This window comes from Peromyscus eremicus, chromosome 7 (genome assembly GCF_949786415.1).
Source record: "Peromyscus eremicus chromosome 7, PerEre_H2_v1, whole genome shotgun sequence".
Classification (NCBI taxonomy): domain Eukaryota; kingdom Metazoa; phylum Chordata; class Mammalia; order Rodentia; family Cricetidae; genus Peromyscus; species Peromyscus eremicus.
In genome coordinates this window covers 69,470,978-69,486,278 of record NC_081422.1, presented here as the reverse complement: position 1 = coordinate 69,486,278, position 15,301 = coordinate 69,470,978, and the positions used below count along the sequence as shown (strand labels likewise).

At 40.2% G+C, this 15,301-nt stretch overlaps 1 protein-coding gene across 1 annotated transcript in view; it reads right to left on the bottom strand.

Moving 5' to 3' along the window:
• The window catches only part of Myo5a (myosin VA), a 113,652-nt gene that overhangs the window by 75,873 nt on the left and 22,478 nt on the right, over positions 1-15,301 (bottom strand). The window contains exons 6-9 of the mRNA XM_059269055.1: positions 11,672-11,815; positions 7,326-7,407; positions 6,683-6,790; positions 1,148-1,254 (exon numbers count right to left, since the gene is read on the bottom strand). Coding sequence (XP_059125038.1) covers positions 1,148-1,254; positions 6,683-6,790; positions 7,326-7,407; positions 11,672-11,815 — 441 coding nt within the window. The remainder of the gene's footprint in view (positions 1-1,147; positions 1,255-6,682; positions 6,791-7,325; positions 7,408-11,671; positions 11,816-15,301) is intronic.

Below are 15,301 nucleotides of genomic sequence, written 5' to 3'. Positions count from 1 at the left end.
GGGTAACTCTATAGAGGCAACAACACATGATAGTTTGAGTCGAGGAGTTGGGGGCACAAGTTGGCAACAGGTAAGGGGTCCAGGCTTCGTTTTAAAAGTATTTTAAACCCACTGTGGTGATGGTTGCATATATCTATAAGCATACTCACAACCATGCATTATTGGTAGTAAATAGATTATACCTCAATAAAGCTGCTTTTGGAAAAAAAATAAACAACTGGTGCTAGGCATGATTAGTCAGACCTGTAATCCCAGCACTCAGCAGGCTGAGGCAAGAGGATTGTCACAAGTTTGAGACCAACCTGGGCCATCAAGCAAGACTCTATCTTAAAAAAAAAAAAAAAAAAAAAAAAAAGGCTAATATTTCCTTAAAAGAAATTAAGGGTTTAAATCAGAACCACCATTTTCTCCTTTAAAAAAAATAGTAGGGCTATGGAGATGATTCAGTCTGATGACCTAAGTTCAATCGCTGGGACCCAGGGAAAAAGCTGGATGGGTGGCCATCATCTGCAATCCCAGCACTCCATGATGGAATGGAAAAGCAAAGACAGGAGAACTGGCCAAAGGCTCCCAGTCTAGAGTGCCAGGAGCAGGCAGCAACAAGGGAGACCTTGTCTCAGTGGGGTGAAAGGGGAGAACCAACTCCCAAAAGTTGTTCTTTGGATTCCACATGTGTGTGGCACATACATGCCAACACACACACACACACATACACACACACGCACACCGCGCACGCACACACTGGGGCTGGAGAGATAGGTCAGCTGTTAAAAGCACTTGCTACACAATTATCAGGACTGGAGTCTGGGTCCCAGCACTCAAATAGCAAGCCAATCATGTAACTCTCGCTCTGAGCTAGCCAATGCCCCCTTCTGGCCTCTGCACACACACAGGTTTGTTGTATACCTGTGTGCTTATGCATGTGCACAAACATACAGAGTAAAATGATGAATAAATAAATGAAAAACTTAAACCTACTGTAGGTCTAGGGAGATGGCTCAGCAGGTAAAGTGCAAATTTGACCCCCAGAACCACATGTCACAAACACAGTCCTTGCCTCACATGTGCGAAGCCCTAGGTTCTATCCCCAGCAGTAAAACAAAGATAACAGACAGTCCACCCTCACATTAGCTCGTTGTGAACTTACAGGTATTGTGCAGCTGTCTGAATCTCGAGATGCAAATCCAACATTGCCTAAGTGAAGGATGCCAGCAAGTATTCTAAAAATTCCCATTTGGTAAGATTCACTAATTCCTGGAATATAGCAAATAAACAAGCAATTTATGTCAGACTAGCAACAAAGTAATTATAAGACAATTTTTAAGTCTAGTATTAATTCTTGAAAATTGCCAGATGTGCATATTATATACATAGTCACATATAACAATACTTTTATCTTTGTTGACAATACACACTAGGCAGTTTCACATTGTGGGTTGTAGAGTGTACCTGATCTGGTTTCATGTCCTGCCACTGCTACCAACCTGCTACCTCCACAGACAGGTAACTTCATCCATCTATGCTTTGGCTTTCTCATTTGAGATAAGGAGATAATTCTTCAAAGAGTGTTTGAAACATTAAATGAGATAGTACCCAGAGTACACCTGGGACACATTAGGTATTTAAAAAGTGATCACTGTCACATCCTAGATATATAGGTATTTTATTAATATTATTGCTACTATCTATCCCTACCCCAAATAGATATTGCAGCCCAATAAGGCTGATTTAAGTTGGATTATTGAATTACTTCTAAGTATAGATTAATTAGAAATCAAAGAGATCCCAAGATCAGAAGCATTCAGATGGTTTTATATTCCAAGCTAATAAGTGAAAGTCCAAACACAGAATAGAACAGGACCTAAATGATATGGTGAGGTTAGAAAGTTGGATACTTTCTAGCTTTTAACAGATCTGGTTTCATTTTCTCAGTGAAGAAAATAAGTTCCAGAATATTAAACATAATTCTATAAGTAACATGTTGGCAAGAGTTTCCACCTAAAACCTGAGAAAAGATTCTAAAACGGAGCTAAAAACAGCTTCCTAATTGTCTCTCTCAAATGAGCAGCAGCTGCCGGTTTGAGCTACTTGTGGGTTCCTAGTGTGCGCGAACGATCTGCTGTGGGATGGTCTGTATGTCAAATGTGTTGTTGATTGGTCAATAAATAAATCACTGATTGGTCAATGGCCAGGCAGGAAGTATAGGTGGGACTAACAGAGAGGAGAATTGAGAGAACAGGAAGCTGGGTGAGGGAGACACTGCCAGCCGCCACAATGACAAGCCGCATGTGAAGATCCCGGTAAGCCACGAGCCATGTGGCAAGGTATAGATTTATAGAAATGGATTAATTTAAGATATAAGAACAGTTAGCAAGAAGCCTGCCATGGCCATACAGTTTGTAACCAATATAAGTCTCTGTGTTTACTTGGTTGGGTCTGAGTGGCTGTGGGACTGGCGGGTGAGAGAGATTTGTCCTGACTGTGGGCCAGGCAGGAAAACTCCAGCTACAAATGGCGTCCAACGTGTTGGCAAGAGTTTCCACCTAAAACCTGAGTAAAAAGATTCTAAAACGGAGCTAAAAACAGCTCCTAGTTGTCTCTTTCAAACTAGCGGCAGCCTGCGTGTTTGAGCTACTATGGCGGGTTCCTAGCGTGTGCGCTCGACCTGCAGTATGGCGGGAATGAGGCCTCTGCAAGTGGCACATTAAGCTGTGTGGTGGATTTAGCCTTTGCTAGTACAAAACAAAAAAAGAGGTTTCTGGGCTACACGCTGCTTGGATAAAAGCATAGACCCACGATAGTTCCCAGAGCCGGTGGTAAAGTACCATGGCCATGTTGGGAAGCTGAAGTGGGCGGAGCCAGCAGCCACTGTGCCATTTCAGGCTTAGAAGGCTGCAGTTTAAAAGGAATAGGCTCAAGCTAATATAAAAAAAATAAGCCAAGTAAAGATGGCTACCACACAGAAAATCTGGATTATGTTCTCTTTGATATTCGTAACTGAAGAAAAACATTTGATTACAAAAGCTGTTGAGTTATGCCAAAATGTATATTTTAAAGGTACCTTGACTTCAAAATTTGGATGTAAAGATGTGTTGCTTTGGAAAGGAGGCTCTGCTTTTGTTTCCACAGAAAGCCAGAGGCTATGGATTTGTTCCAGATTAAGATACATCAGGTTTGACCAGCCAAGACCCCCTGAAAGGTCTCCGATGACACCAAGGCCCAGATGATCCAACATCCAGAACCGTTTCAAGGCAATTGGCTCAGACGATACACCCTCATGGACTACTCCATAATCCTAAAATACTCTTTATGTCCCCATAAGATACATCGCCCCCCTCCAGCAGGAAGTAGTAAGAGAAGCTACGTCCAAATTCCCAAATATACCAAGCTGACTTTGGAGATGTGTAAAGGTTAAAACCTTCCTTTTTAAGAAAAGAAAAGGGGAAGTGCTGTGGGATGGTCTGTATGTCAAATGTGTTGTTGATTGGTCAATAAATAAATCACTGATTGGTCAGTGGCCAGGCAGGAAGTATAGGCGGGACTAACAGGAGAATTGAGAGAACAGGAAGCTGGGTGAGGGAGACACTGCCAGCCGCCACCATGACAAGCCACATGTGAAGATCCCGGTAAGCCACGAGCCATGTGGCAAGGTATAGATTTATAGAAATGGATTAATTTAAGATATAAGAACAGTTAGCAAGAAGCCTGCCACGGCCATACAGTTTGTAAGCAATATAAGTCTCTGTGTTTATTTGGTTGGGTCTGAGTGGCTGTGGGACTGGCGGGTGAGAGAGATTTGTCCTGACTGTGGGCCAGGCAGGAAAACTCCAGCTACAATCTGCAGTATGGCAGGAATGAGGCCTCTGCAAGTGGCACATTAAGCTGCATGGTGGATTTAGACTTTGCTAGTACAAAACAAAAAAAGAGGTTTCTGGGCTACACGCTGCTTGGATAAAAGCATAGACCCACGATAGCTCCCAGAGCTGGTGGTAAACATACCACCGCCATGTTGGGAAGCTGAGGTGGGCGGAGCCAGCAGCCATAGCGCAGGTTCAGTCTTACAAATGCTGTAGTTTAAAGCAATAATAGATTCACAATAAGACAGATTCAGATGTAATAGTTTACAATGTGTGTAAAAGATACGTAGGCTTAAAAGAGACCAAAAAAAGGTGATATATACAGTTATATAAACAAATACATAGTTTTAAAAAATAAAGTCTTTAAAGAGACAGTAAACTTAATATAAAAAATAAGCCACGTAAAGATGAATATTACACAGAGAATCTGGATTGTGTTGTCTTTGGGATTTTTAACTGCAGAAAAACATTTGATCGTAAAAGATGTTGAGTTAAACCAATATGTATATTTTAAAGATACCTTGACTTCAAAATTTGGATGTAAGGATGTGTTGCTTTGGAAAGGAGGCTCTGCTTTTGTTTCCACAGAAAGCAAGAGGCTATGGATTTGTTCCAGATTAAGATACATCAGGTTTGACCAGCCAAGACCACCTGAAAGGTCTCTGATGACACCATGGCCCAGATGATCCAACATCCAGAATGGTTTGAAGGCAACTGGCTCAGACAATACAGCCTCATGGACTATTCCATAATCCTAAAATTTTCTTTGTGTCCCCATAAGATACAGCGCCCCCCTCCAGCAGGAAGTAGTAACAGAAGCTACGCCCAAATTCCCAAATTACATGTAATTTTACTTTGTTAAGGTTCAAACCTTCCTTTTTGAAAAAAAAAAGGGGGGGGGAGTGCTGTGGGATGGTCTGTATGGCAAATGTGTTGCTCTGACTGGTTAGTAAATAAAACACTGATTGGCCAGTAGCCAGGCAGGAGGAAGTATAGGCAGGACAAGGAGAAGAATAATTCTGGGAAGTGGAAGGCTGAGTCAGAGACACTGCCAGCTGCTGCCACGATGAGAAACAGCATGTGAAGATGCCGGTAAGCCACGAGCCACGTGGCAAAGTATAGATTTATAGAAATGGATTAATTTAAGCTGTAAGAACAGTTAGCAAGAAGCCTGCCACGGCCATACAGTTTGTAAGCAATATAAGTCTCTGTGTTTACTTGGTTGGGTCTGAGTGGCTGTGGGACTGGCAGGTGATAGAGATTTGTCCTGACTGTGGGCCAGGCAGGAAAACTCTAGCTACAAAAGTTGGATACTTTCTGGCTTTTAACAGATCTGGTTTCATTTTCTCAGTGAAGAAAATAAGTTCCAGAATATTAAACCTAATTCTATAAGTAAAAGTAGTAAAATTATTTTCAAAACATTTTTCTATAAGGCAATTGAGAATTTACCTTATGGTGAATAGTTTTGCTATCTCCTATATTACATAATGGTCCTTCCTTCCTTCCTTCCTTCCTTCCTTCCTTCCTTCCTTCCTTCCTTCCTCTCTCCCTTCCTTCCTTCTTCCCTCCCTCTCTCCTTCCCTCCCTCCCTTCATTCCTTTCTTTTTTCCTTTTTCGCTTGAGACAGGGTTTCTCTGTGTAGCACTAGCTATCCTGAAACTCACTCTGTAGACCAGGCTGGCCTTGAACTCACAGATTCTCTTGCCTCTGCCTCTCGAGTGCTGGAATTAAAGGCACATGCTACCACATCCAGCACTGTACTAGCTTTTTTAAATTCTTTAAGGAGAGCAGTGTTCTCTTAATATGTTCATAAATCACTGGCAGGCCATATCTTTGTGAGGCGGTATGAAAGTCTACATTTTTAGCAAGTCCTACAGTGGTTCAGGACCTAAGCTCTCTTGCTTGATGGTATGTCTCTAAATACTAAAATACAATATTTGAGTTACTTCTATTCTGAGATTTTATAAAAAGATGGGGGGGACACTTTTAAAAGTTGTATAACTCTAAGTATGAACTGATTCATCTGTGGACTTAACACTTTCAAATCAGAGAGAACAGTGGCATCTGTTTCAAAAACACGAATAACGCTATGTACATGCATAAAATTCTCAAACAATAAGAGATTTAACAACTCCTTTATGAAACAACAACAACAAAAAGAAAACACTAGATACACATGTTATGTCACCAAGCCAACTTAGTTATGCTTCTTAGCTACAAAAGATCCTGAAAATAATAAGAAAAACAACAAAAGCAAAACCCTGCCCTGGGCATTGTGACACATTGCCCTCCATCCCAGTACTCCAGAGGCCAAGGCAGATGGATCAGAAGTCCTAGACTAGGCTGGGTTACATGGTGAAAACCTATCAGCAAAAGTTACCAACAAATAAAAACAAAAGAATCCAAAAAGCAAGTCCCCAACCAACCAACCAACAAAACCCACAAAATGTGAGTTTTTAAAAAAAAAAAACAAAAACAAAAACAAAAACAAAAACAAAAAAACCCCACTTCATTTAGTTTCAAACCCTAGATTTTTGTAAAAATTTGAGCTAAAAGTTCATCTTACCTCTCCTGGTGCTGAAATACGCTTTCGAAGTGCAATTCAATGATCCTCCGTAAATTTACAAGGTTGAGCAGCTGTCACCACTATCTAGTCCTGGAACCACCCTAAGAAACCTCATGCCCATTTGTCCGCACGTGTTCCATACATGTGAACTCTCCCAGCACCGTTTACCAGTTAACACAAAGCCAAGCCCATACTCCAGACAAAGGCTACTCGAGTCAAATGACCAGCACTTAGAGAGTTCAGGAACGAATGACATTACCCAGCAGAGTGCAGGCCTGCCTGGTGTGAGACATCTCCTTCGCATCATCCACTCCTTCGATCACAGGGCTGCCTCCTTGCTTTGTGTAATGAAAACTGTCTGCGTTTCCTGCAGTGGAGGAGGTAAAAGGTTTTTAGTCCATGAGGAGAAGCTTGGACTTCCACCCTTACAAACGTGTTGAATTAGAGGCCGTGACAGCACACTGGGACGTAGGGTTTGGAGTCTGCCCAGGTTAAAATCATCCTAATGTAAGATCCAAACTAAAATGTTTGCAGATTTTATGTTAATTGGCAAAATAAATTATACTTTTCTTTGGGTTTAATTCCAAACAAAATGCTAGAATATGTTTCCTCAAACTCTTTCATCAAAGCAGTTTTCAAACATGTATAAAAGTAGAGAGGCTCAAACGCTGAGTCCCATCTACTCCTCACCTACCTTAGCCGACTGCCACAGGCAATCCTGTCCCTCCCTGATAGGGCCACTCACCCACCCGTGGGACGTTCTAAAGCCTGCTGCACACCTTCAGGAATCATTATTTTCGTAAGTATTTTATTGTGAAGAAAGATATTTTTTGACAAGCTTGAGAACTCAAAATTTAACAGAAAAGAACACTAATACAATAAATGTAGTGTCATTTCCATACCTAATCGCAGCATTTTAAACTCAGGTAGCTTTGCTGAAGCACAGAGCTGGTAGAAGATATGGTAGTTTCTCTCCTCTTCTGCCTTTGAAATAAGAAGAGCTTTCAATTGTGGCATTTTAATATAAAATCCAGGAAAACCTACTACAACATATAAGTTTAATATTTAACTGTCTCAGTAAATTCCCACATTTTCTAATACTGATTTAAATAATTAAACCTTATGATTTATACTATATATACAAAGTAGGAGGAGAGCTTGAGACTTAAAACTTGAAGTCAAGCTGGGCAAACAGTGAGGCTTTTCCTCTTGAAAAATAAAAAATAAATAAGTATAAACATGTTAGTCATATTCAGTATGAAATACCAGCTAGCAAGGTTTTTAGGGTTTTTGGCATTACAGACTAAACTCAAGGCCTCAGACATGCCAGGCAAGTGTTGCCTACCACTGCACTGTACCTCAAGTCCAGTTTAATTTTATTTTGAGATAGTCTCACTAGATGTCCTGTCTGGCTCTGAACTGCTTTGTAGATCAGACAGGCCTTGAACTTGTGAGTCTTCTGATTCAGCCTCCTGAGAGGCCTGTACCACTGTGCCTGGCTTAGCAACGCTTTCTGAATTAGTGAACGGCTTGAGAGATGGCCACAATCACTAGACACCAGTGATTCTGGGGAAGCTGAAATGATTTTTTTTCAAGGCTCACCATTATTTTCTACTAATAACTTCCAGATTCATGGTATTCCTAATATTTTGACTAAGTGATAATAATCTTATCTTTGCCATACTTTAGAGATAATAATCTCATATAACTGTAATAAATATACAAATGTACTATAGTCTCTCTATATATATTTATATATTATATACTTTGTATTATGTAACATATATATTTTCCTATTAACAATAATTTGATAAAGTAAAAAATAATTTATAATGTAAGGTCAATTTTTAGTATTTCCTTAGTCTTTTTTTCCACACACACATCTAGAGTATAGCTGCAAAAGTTACTGTACATATGAAGCTGAATACTAAAATCCAATCAACAGATTCTTAGATTTTGGAGTATATTCACGTGAATAAAGATTAGTGTTAATAAGGTTAAGTGTGTGTGTGTGTGGGGGGGGTGGGTTCTGAAGCCTAAAGGGGTCAATGACTACTGCAGGGACACAGGACACTGAACAAACATACCAATGATCACAAGCATGATTAGGTAGGAGATCAGGTGGTTCAGCACACAGAAACTAGAAAAGCAGGTGGGTCTGCAGAAACACTGTGGTCATCTTTGTACAGAATGGCTAATACCTAGCATACTTATTTTGACTGTGATTCATTTGATATAACAAATATTCTCAATGTTCTATACTCCTGAAGACTGGGGAACTGCTAGACTTACTACCACACCTATAGATAAGATGAAGATTAAGCTTTACCAAATTCTTCATTAGGCAGTCTTAGCCACTGGTCTACATACTGACTAAGGTCAGTTTCCTATCTGTGTTACCTTTGCTCACAGTCCTACAAATTCCTTTTTTTTTTAAAGATTAATTTTATTTTATGTACATAGGTGTTTTACCTGCATGTCTGTCTGTGCACCACATGTGTGCTGTGCATGTAGAGGCCAGAAAAGGTGTTGAATTCCCTGGGACTGGAGTTACAGACAGTTGTTAGAGACCATATAGGTATTGGGATTTGAACCCAGATCCTCTCTTAACCTATGAGCCATTTCTCCAGCCCCGTGTTCTTACATATTTCTGTGTGTACTTAACCTATCTATATTTCACTCATTCTTTCTTCTCACTATTGACTATTTTTAAAATCTTATATAAGTATTAATGTGTGGAATAGTACTGTTGTTTGTAATTTAAAAGGAGGGTGGTTATCGCCTTACTATACATCTCAAATATTACATTTTAAGTTTATACATATCAAGTGTTATAATTTAAAATTAAATATTTAATCAGGCATAATCCCAAAGTCAAGGTTCTTGGCTACCCCAACTCATGCCTCTTGATGTATATGAGATAATTTCAAAGCCACAACAGACTTTGGCAACAGAAGATTGGATCCTGCCTGAATTTTAATGATGTGGCATCCAGCACATGGGCCATTGAAACCCTGGGTCTTAGGATGAGGTGTGCAGGTCTTAGGATAAGGGTTACCAGGAGCCACATACTGCTATTTTCTGATGATAATCTACATTCCCCAATGCGCCTACAACGTGTGAATGTGCACCTGCTAGTGCTGCAAGTATACAGCAGGTCTTTCCATCAGAAAGGAACAGCAATGTAAGTGCCAACAAAAATTCTGTACGAATGTTCAACTGTGGTGTGATGGCAGTTTACAGCTGGGTTATGGCGGATTGATTTTTAGCTCTTACTATGGCAGGAGAACTGGGTCTGGGCTGAAACATCAGGTTAACAGGAGGAATGCCAGTCTGCAAAAGAGGGCTGGAAGCCCTTCCTTAATGGTCTTCTTCTAAAGAGCATGCTCACAAGAAGCCCGGCCTATTCAAAATTGGAAGTGGTATTATGTAAATAGTCTATAATGGATCCGGGCCACATGGCCCAGTATTTGTTGGGCTCTTTCCTTAGCTCATTAGCCCACTTCCATTCTTTGGATACTTTTCCTTTCTTAATGAGCTGTCTGTTTCTATTTCTAACCATGTGTCCCTTGACAATCCTTTGCTCTAGGGTACAAGTACCTAGAACTGGGTACCTCTGAACTCAGATGAGACTCAGCACCCCTAAGCATATTTTTCCTTATATTCTAGGCCTTGTCTGATCTCCAAGCCTAGCTTAAAAGGCCTGACTGTTCTCTGTTTTCCGTCTTCCTGGTGGCTGCTGGGAGTGTGAGCTTTCCTCTATTGTTGTTTTACTTCCAAACTTTAGTAAAATTATCCTCAAGCATCTGAATTTGTTTTTAAATTATTTTCTCAATAAGACTAAGAGCTCAAAGAGACTTCCCTCTCTCAATTTCTCTGGTAACATCACTATTCTACTCAAAAAAATTTTATATCCTAAAATTAAAAAATGCTTTATTTGTCAACTGGGAACTATAAAAGACAAGACTAAATAATGTCTCTTCTTAACTAAGCTTTTCAACAAGCATCTGTAAGCAAAAGTCAAAACCACTATACCAGACTCAGAAAGACAAACACTGCATATTTTCTTTTACATGCAGAATATAGATTTAAACATAAATAAATGTATAACACACAAACACACGAAGCAATGTGAACACCCAACATGAAGGCGGAATAGAGACTATGATGAGTTATGATGTCTAAAGCAGGGGGAGGGAGTAAACAAGAGGGAGTAAACATGTTTACATGTTTAAACAAGTAAACATGGAGTGGGGAAAAACAACATGTTTTCTTTCACGTGCGGAAATCTAGCTTTAAGATATATGTAGATAGACAGATATGCACACATCTATGTGTGAGAATGAAAGCAGGAGGACCCTGTGGGGGAGAGAAAGCACACCAGCAAGAGACAGGAACGACAGCAGGGGATGGAGGAGTGGTGTGGAGCTAAGAACAATTTATGTATGTACGCGGATGTCATCATGAAGTCCATTACTTTGTACAGAAACTTTAAAAGTTAGTAAAATATGAAACAATAAACCAAAATCAGTGCCCACTCTCAAGAACTACTAGTTTGAAGCAGTAGTCCCTACCTGTGGCAGTAACCATTTTATGTTCCTATCCAAGGGTGGTTTACAGTAATACTGTGAGAATATGCTCAAGAGTACTGAGAAATGAGGTATATCACACTAGCAAGCAAGGGCTCTATAACTGTTGTAGTGTAGCTTTTTCCTTGGGCAATAAATGGCCATCATCTTGGAAAGGAGATTATGTTAGCTCTTGTAGCCATGAAAACAAATTGAGCAGAACCCCAAAGATGTAGCTAGGTCCTAAGTAATGGTGATGAAGCTGTGATATACACTAATAGGAAAAGTTAAGGTGGGGTCACAGGAATTGCAGCAATTACTTTCTGCTCTGCCCTCCCCCAGTGCAAATGATCTTGGGAGATGCTAAAATATATAAAAAATGGAAGATTACCTGAAAGGGAGGCTCTATGATGCCGCTTCTATGAGGTTGTCATTCATGATGGGATGGGACTTCATAGTAATACAGCTGCTTTGGGGTCAACCATGCTATGTAAATAAGCCTAATAAACTCACTGGTCCATCAAATTGGACTTCCATAAAATAGTTATTTTATTCTGTCATTGGTGCCCTCTGTGGGCTGCTTGTTCCCATCTCCCCAGGAAAACTTCACATAACTGTAATTTATATAGTAATCCAAAAATCCACACAAGTATTTGAATGTGTGTGCACATCCAGCTTACCTGGAATACCACTCTGGATTTCTCTAAAAGGTAAGTTCTCATATTGGCACCGATGATTCGGTATCTCTTATCAAAACCAATTTCAATATATTTCCCAAACCGGCTGCTATTATCATTCCTGGTTGTTTTAGCATTTCCAATTGACTAAGAAGCAAGAGAGAAAACAAGATTTTAGAAGGGTACTGTATTTCATTTACAAAGCTTACTCAGAGAGAGAAGGACTAGAATATATATCTTAGTTTTAACTGATAGTTTTAATATGAAAACAAATTCTTCCCTTGTAGGCAGCATACTGTCTGCTTGGACCCCGACTGCACAGGTAGATGCCAACAGTTTATCTTAGTCTTGTCATTTCATAGAAATGAATTTCAGGAGTAGCAGGACTGATGCAGCAGTGGTGAGATTTTCATACACCATCTTGTCACTAGCCATCAAAAATTCAGAAGACTGTCTTGTAAATGAAATCATCAAGACAAAGGGAAATTTCCCTGGAAATGCTGGTTTGGTATAAAAGGTCTCTTTAGAACTAGACAGTTCTATCACCTTATCCTATAGCAACAGAGGTCAAATGGGACTGCTTATTAGCAGGTTTTAGTATTATCCATTCTACCGATTGATTTCATTTAAGACAGCATCTCACATACTCCAGGCTAGCCATGAGCTCCTGATGAAGCTGAGGATGCCTTTAAACTTCTGATCCTCCTGCTTCTACTTCCCAAGTACAGAGGCGGGCATGTGCCAACATGCCTGGCTTTACTCACTCAATTTGAATGCCATTTTCAGAAACCAGAAGAAAAAAATGGGAGCTTTCTTGAATATAATGTGAATGTGTGTATGTGTACAAGTACACATGTGTAGTTGTACTGTACATGTGTGCATGACGCCCAGAGGTTAATGTCAGGTGACTTCCTTGACCACTGTCCACTTTATTTACTGAGGTACGGTTTCTCACAGAACCCAAAGCTGATAATTCAGCTTGTCGAGCTACCCAGCTTGCCCTAGGGATCCCCTGTCTCTACCTCCTAAGCACTAAGATTACAGGCAAGCCACCAACCCCAGCTTTTTAATGTAGGTACTTAGGACCTAAAGTCTGATTCACATTTTATCCATGAGCTACCTCCTCAGACCCCAATTGTTTGTTGTTATTGTTTGGGGGTTGTGTTTGTTTGTTTGTTTGTTTTAAAGACATCTTATGTAGTCCAGGTTCACCCTGAACTTGCTATGTAGCTGAGGATGACCTTGAACTGATCCTCCTGCCTCTCCCTGTAGAGTGCTAGGCTTACAGGCATGCGCGCAGGGCTTTGTTCATGTTAGGCAGGTACTCTTCCAACTGAGTAACATCTCCAGCCCAGCACTGGTTTTGATGGTTTTATCTAACTTGTAAAATATCTTCAACCAAATACTGAGAATATAACTTTCTTCTTAATATTATATGTAACCTTAAAATTTTAATGGCACATGTCTGCTTTTTAATTTAGTAGAAAGTGACATGCTTCTGTAAATTTCCCTTTTAAGGCAAAAACAAAACAAAACAAAAAAACAAGTGTAGTTAGAAGAGCAAGCATTCACATTATGTATATATATTAAACACTCAATAACTTTATTTCATATAAGATTAACATTTGCCCCTTGTGCAAACTCTGTTAGGATTAGTATATCAAAACCATAATGAAGAGAAATAGTGCAGAATGTTAAGAGAAAGAATAATATCAGGGATAAAACAACAGGACCGTAGCCACAGAGTCCACATACTTGATGCTTTGACAGTCAAAGAAAATGTGTCCTCACTGTCTCAAACAGAAGGAAGAGAGTGTCAGAATTTGTGTCAGCAATGAGGATATTATTAGAATTTGGGTTAACATTTTTAGTGCATTCTATATTGCTTCAGACTTATCTCCTCTTCAACTTACAGCTTTATGAAATGAACGATCATGGATACTGGTTGGATTGATTTCCACTGGGTATTTTAGAGTAACTTTCTAAAGTGCTCCACAGGTAATAACTTCATGAATTGTTTAGTGACCAATTCTTGGGTATGGTGCTATACTCAAAAAAGCAAAGTTACACTACAAAAAAAAAATCTCAAATGTCCTTTTTTCAAACGAAGTGAACTTGATCAGAGCTGCCCATATGTTCATGGACAATCTACCAGGAGCCACACCCCTGAAGGAAACTGAGTCTCCAGCCCTCTGCAGCCATCAGCTACAAAGAGCTCTCAGGCAGGAGCAGGGCTTCAGGAACTCCTCCACCATCCTGGCTGGGATTCTAACGTGCTCAGACCCTGTACTGGTCTCATGCAGGCAACCACAGCTGCTGAGAGTTCATGACTGCTGTCGCCCTGCTATGTCTAGAAGACACCGTTTTATGGCAGCCGTCCCTATTCTCTGCTCTTAAAGTCTTTCTACTCCCTCTTTTGTGATGTTCCTGAGCATTTGGGGAAGAGTGTAAATACAGATGTCCCATTTAGGGCTGAGCACTCACTCCTCAGTCATTTATTTTCTGCATTCTGATAAACTGTGACTTAGCTCACCCTTCTTGACATTATAAAAAACTTAGTATGCCATACATTTTCTGGTATTTTATTTAGAAATATGAGATTAATAATAAATACAGAATTTTCAGTTGAAAGGATATATTCTGTCAAAAAGTAAATACAAGGTTACCTGTAGTAAAAGCAGCAGTATCAATGATATCATTGAGTGCTTACCAGGCCCTGCCCTGTGTAATTTCATGTCTGTATCTAAGGGGGAAATAGTCTACAGTTTCTATTCCTCAGCCTGTATGTACTGTCCATCTCTCATACTAGACTGGCAACTTGCTAAAGCAATGCTACATACTGTGAGAAGTGGGCAGGCTAGGGCTAAAACAGACCTTTTTGTCTCCGAGTAAAACATTTAAACAGAACAACAAGTGATGGACGGAGCAAATGCAGTCAGTTTGAATTGGGTGTCAGAGTAGTCCCATTCAATCTCCCTGAGAAGCACTAGCATCCCCAGAGGAAGAGATGAGCTTATGAAAGTAAAAAGGGGAATGTTGGGGATGAAAAGTGTAAGTGTCAGGGACAGGAAGATGGGAGAGAGGAGCAGGTATGTGTCAGAGGAGCAGGGACTCAACCTAAGATAATTATGCATGAAAATGCCATAAGGAAGCTTGTCATGTTATATGCTAACCAACAAATTTTAAAAAATTAAAACATTGGGGGCTGGAGAGATGGCTCAGTGGTTAAGAACACTGGCTGCTCTTCCAGAGGAACCGGGTTTGAGTCCCAGCACCCACGTGGTAGCACACAACTGTTTCTAACTCCAGTCCCAGAGAATCTGATACCCTTTAGCTTCTGTAGGTACCAGGCAAGGATGTGGTGTACCTACACACATGCAGGCAAAACATTATATACATAAAATAAAAATTTAAAGAATAATGACATGATTCTAACCTTTAGACTTAATATGGAAAGATGTATCTTTTGTTTATATTTTCTAGTTGTTTCTTCTGTCTTATAAATACTATATCCGCCAGGTGGTGGTGGTGGTGGTGGTGGTGGCGTACGCCTTTAATCCCAGTACTTGGGAGGCAGAGCCAGGCGGATCTCTGTGAGTTCGAGGCCAGCCTGGACTACCAAGTGAGCTACAC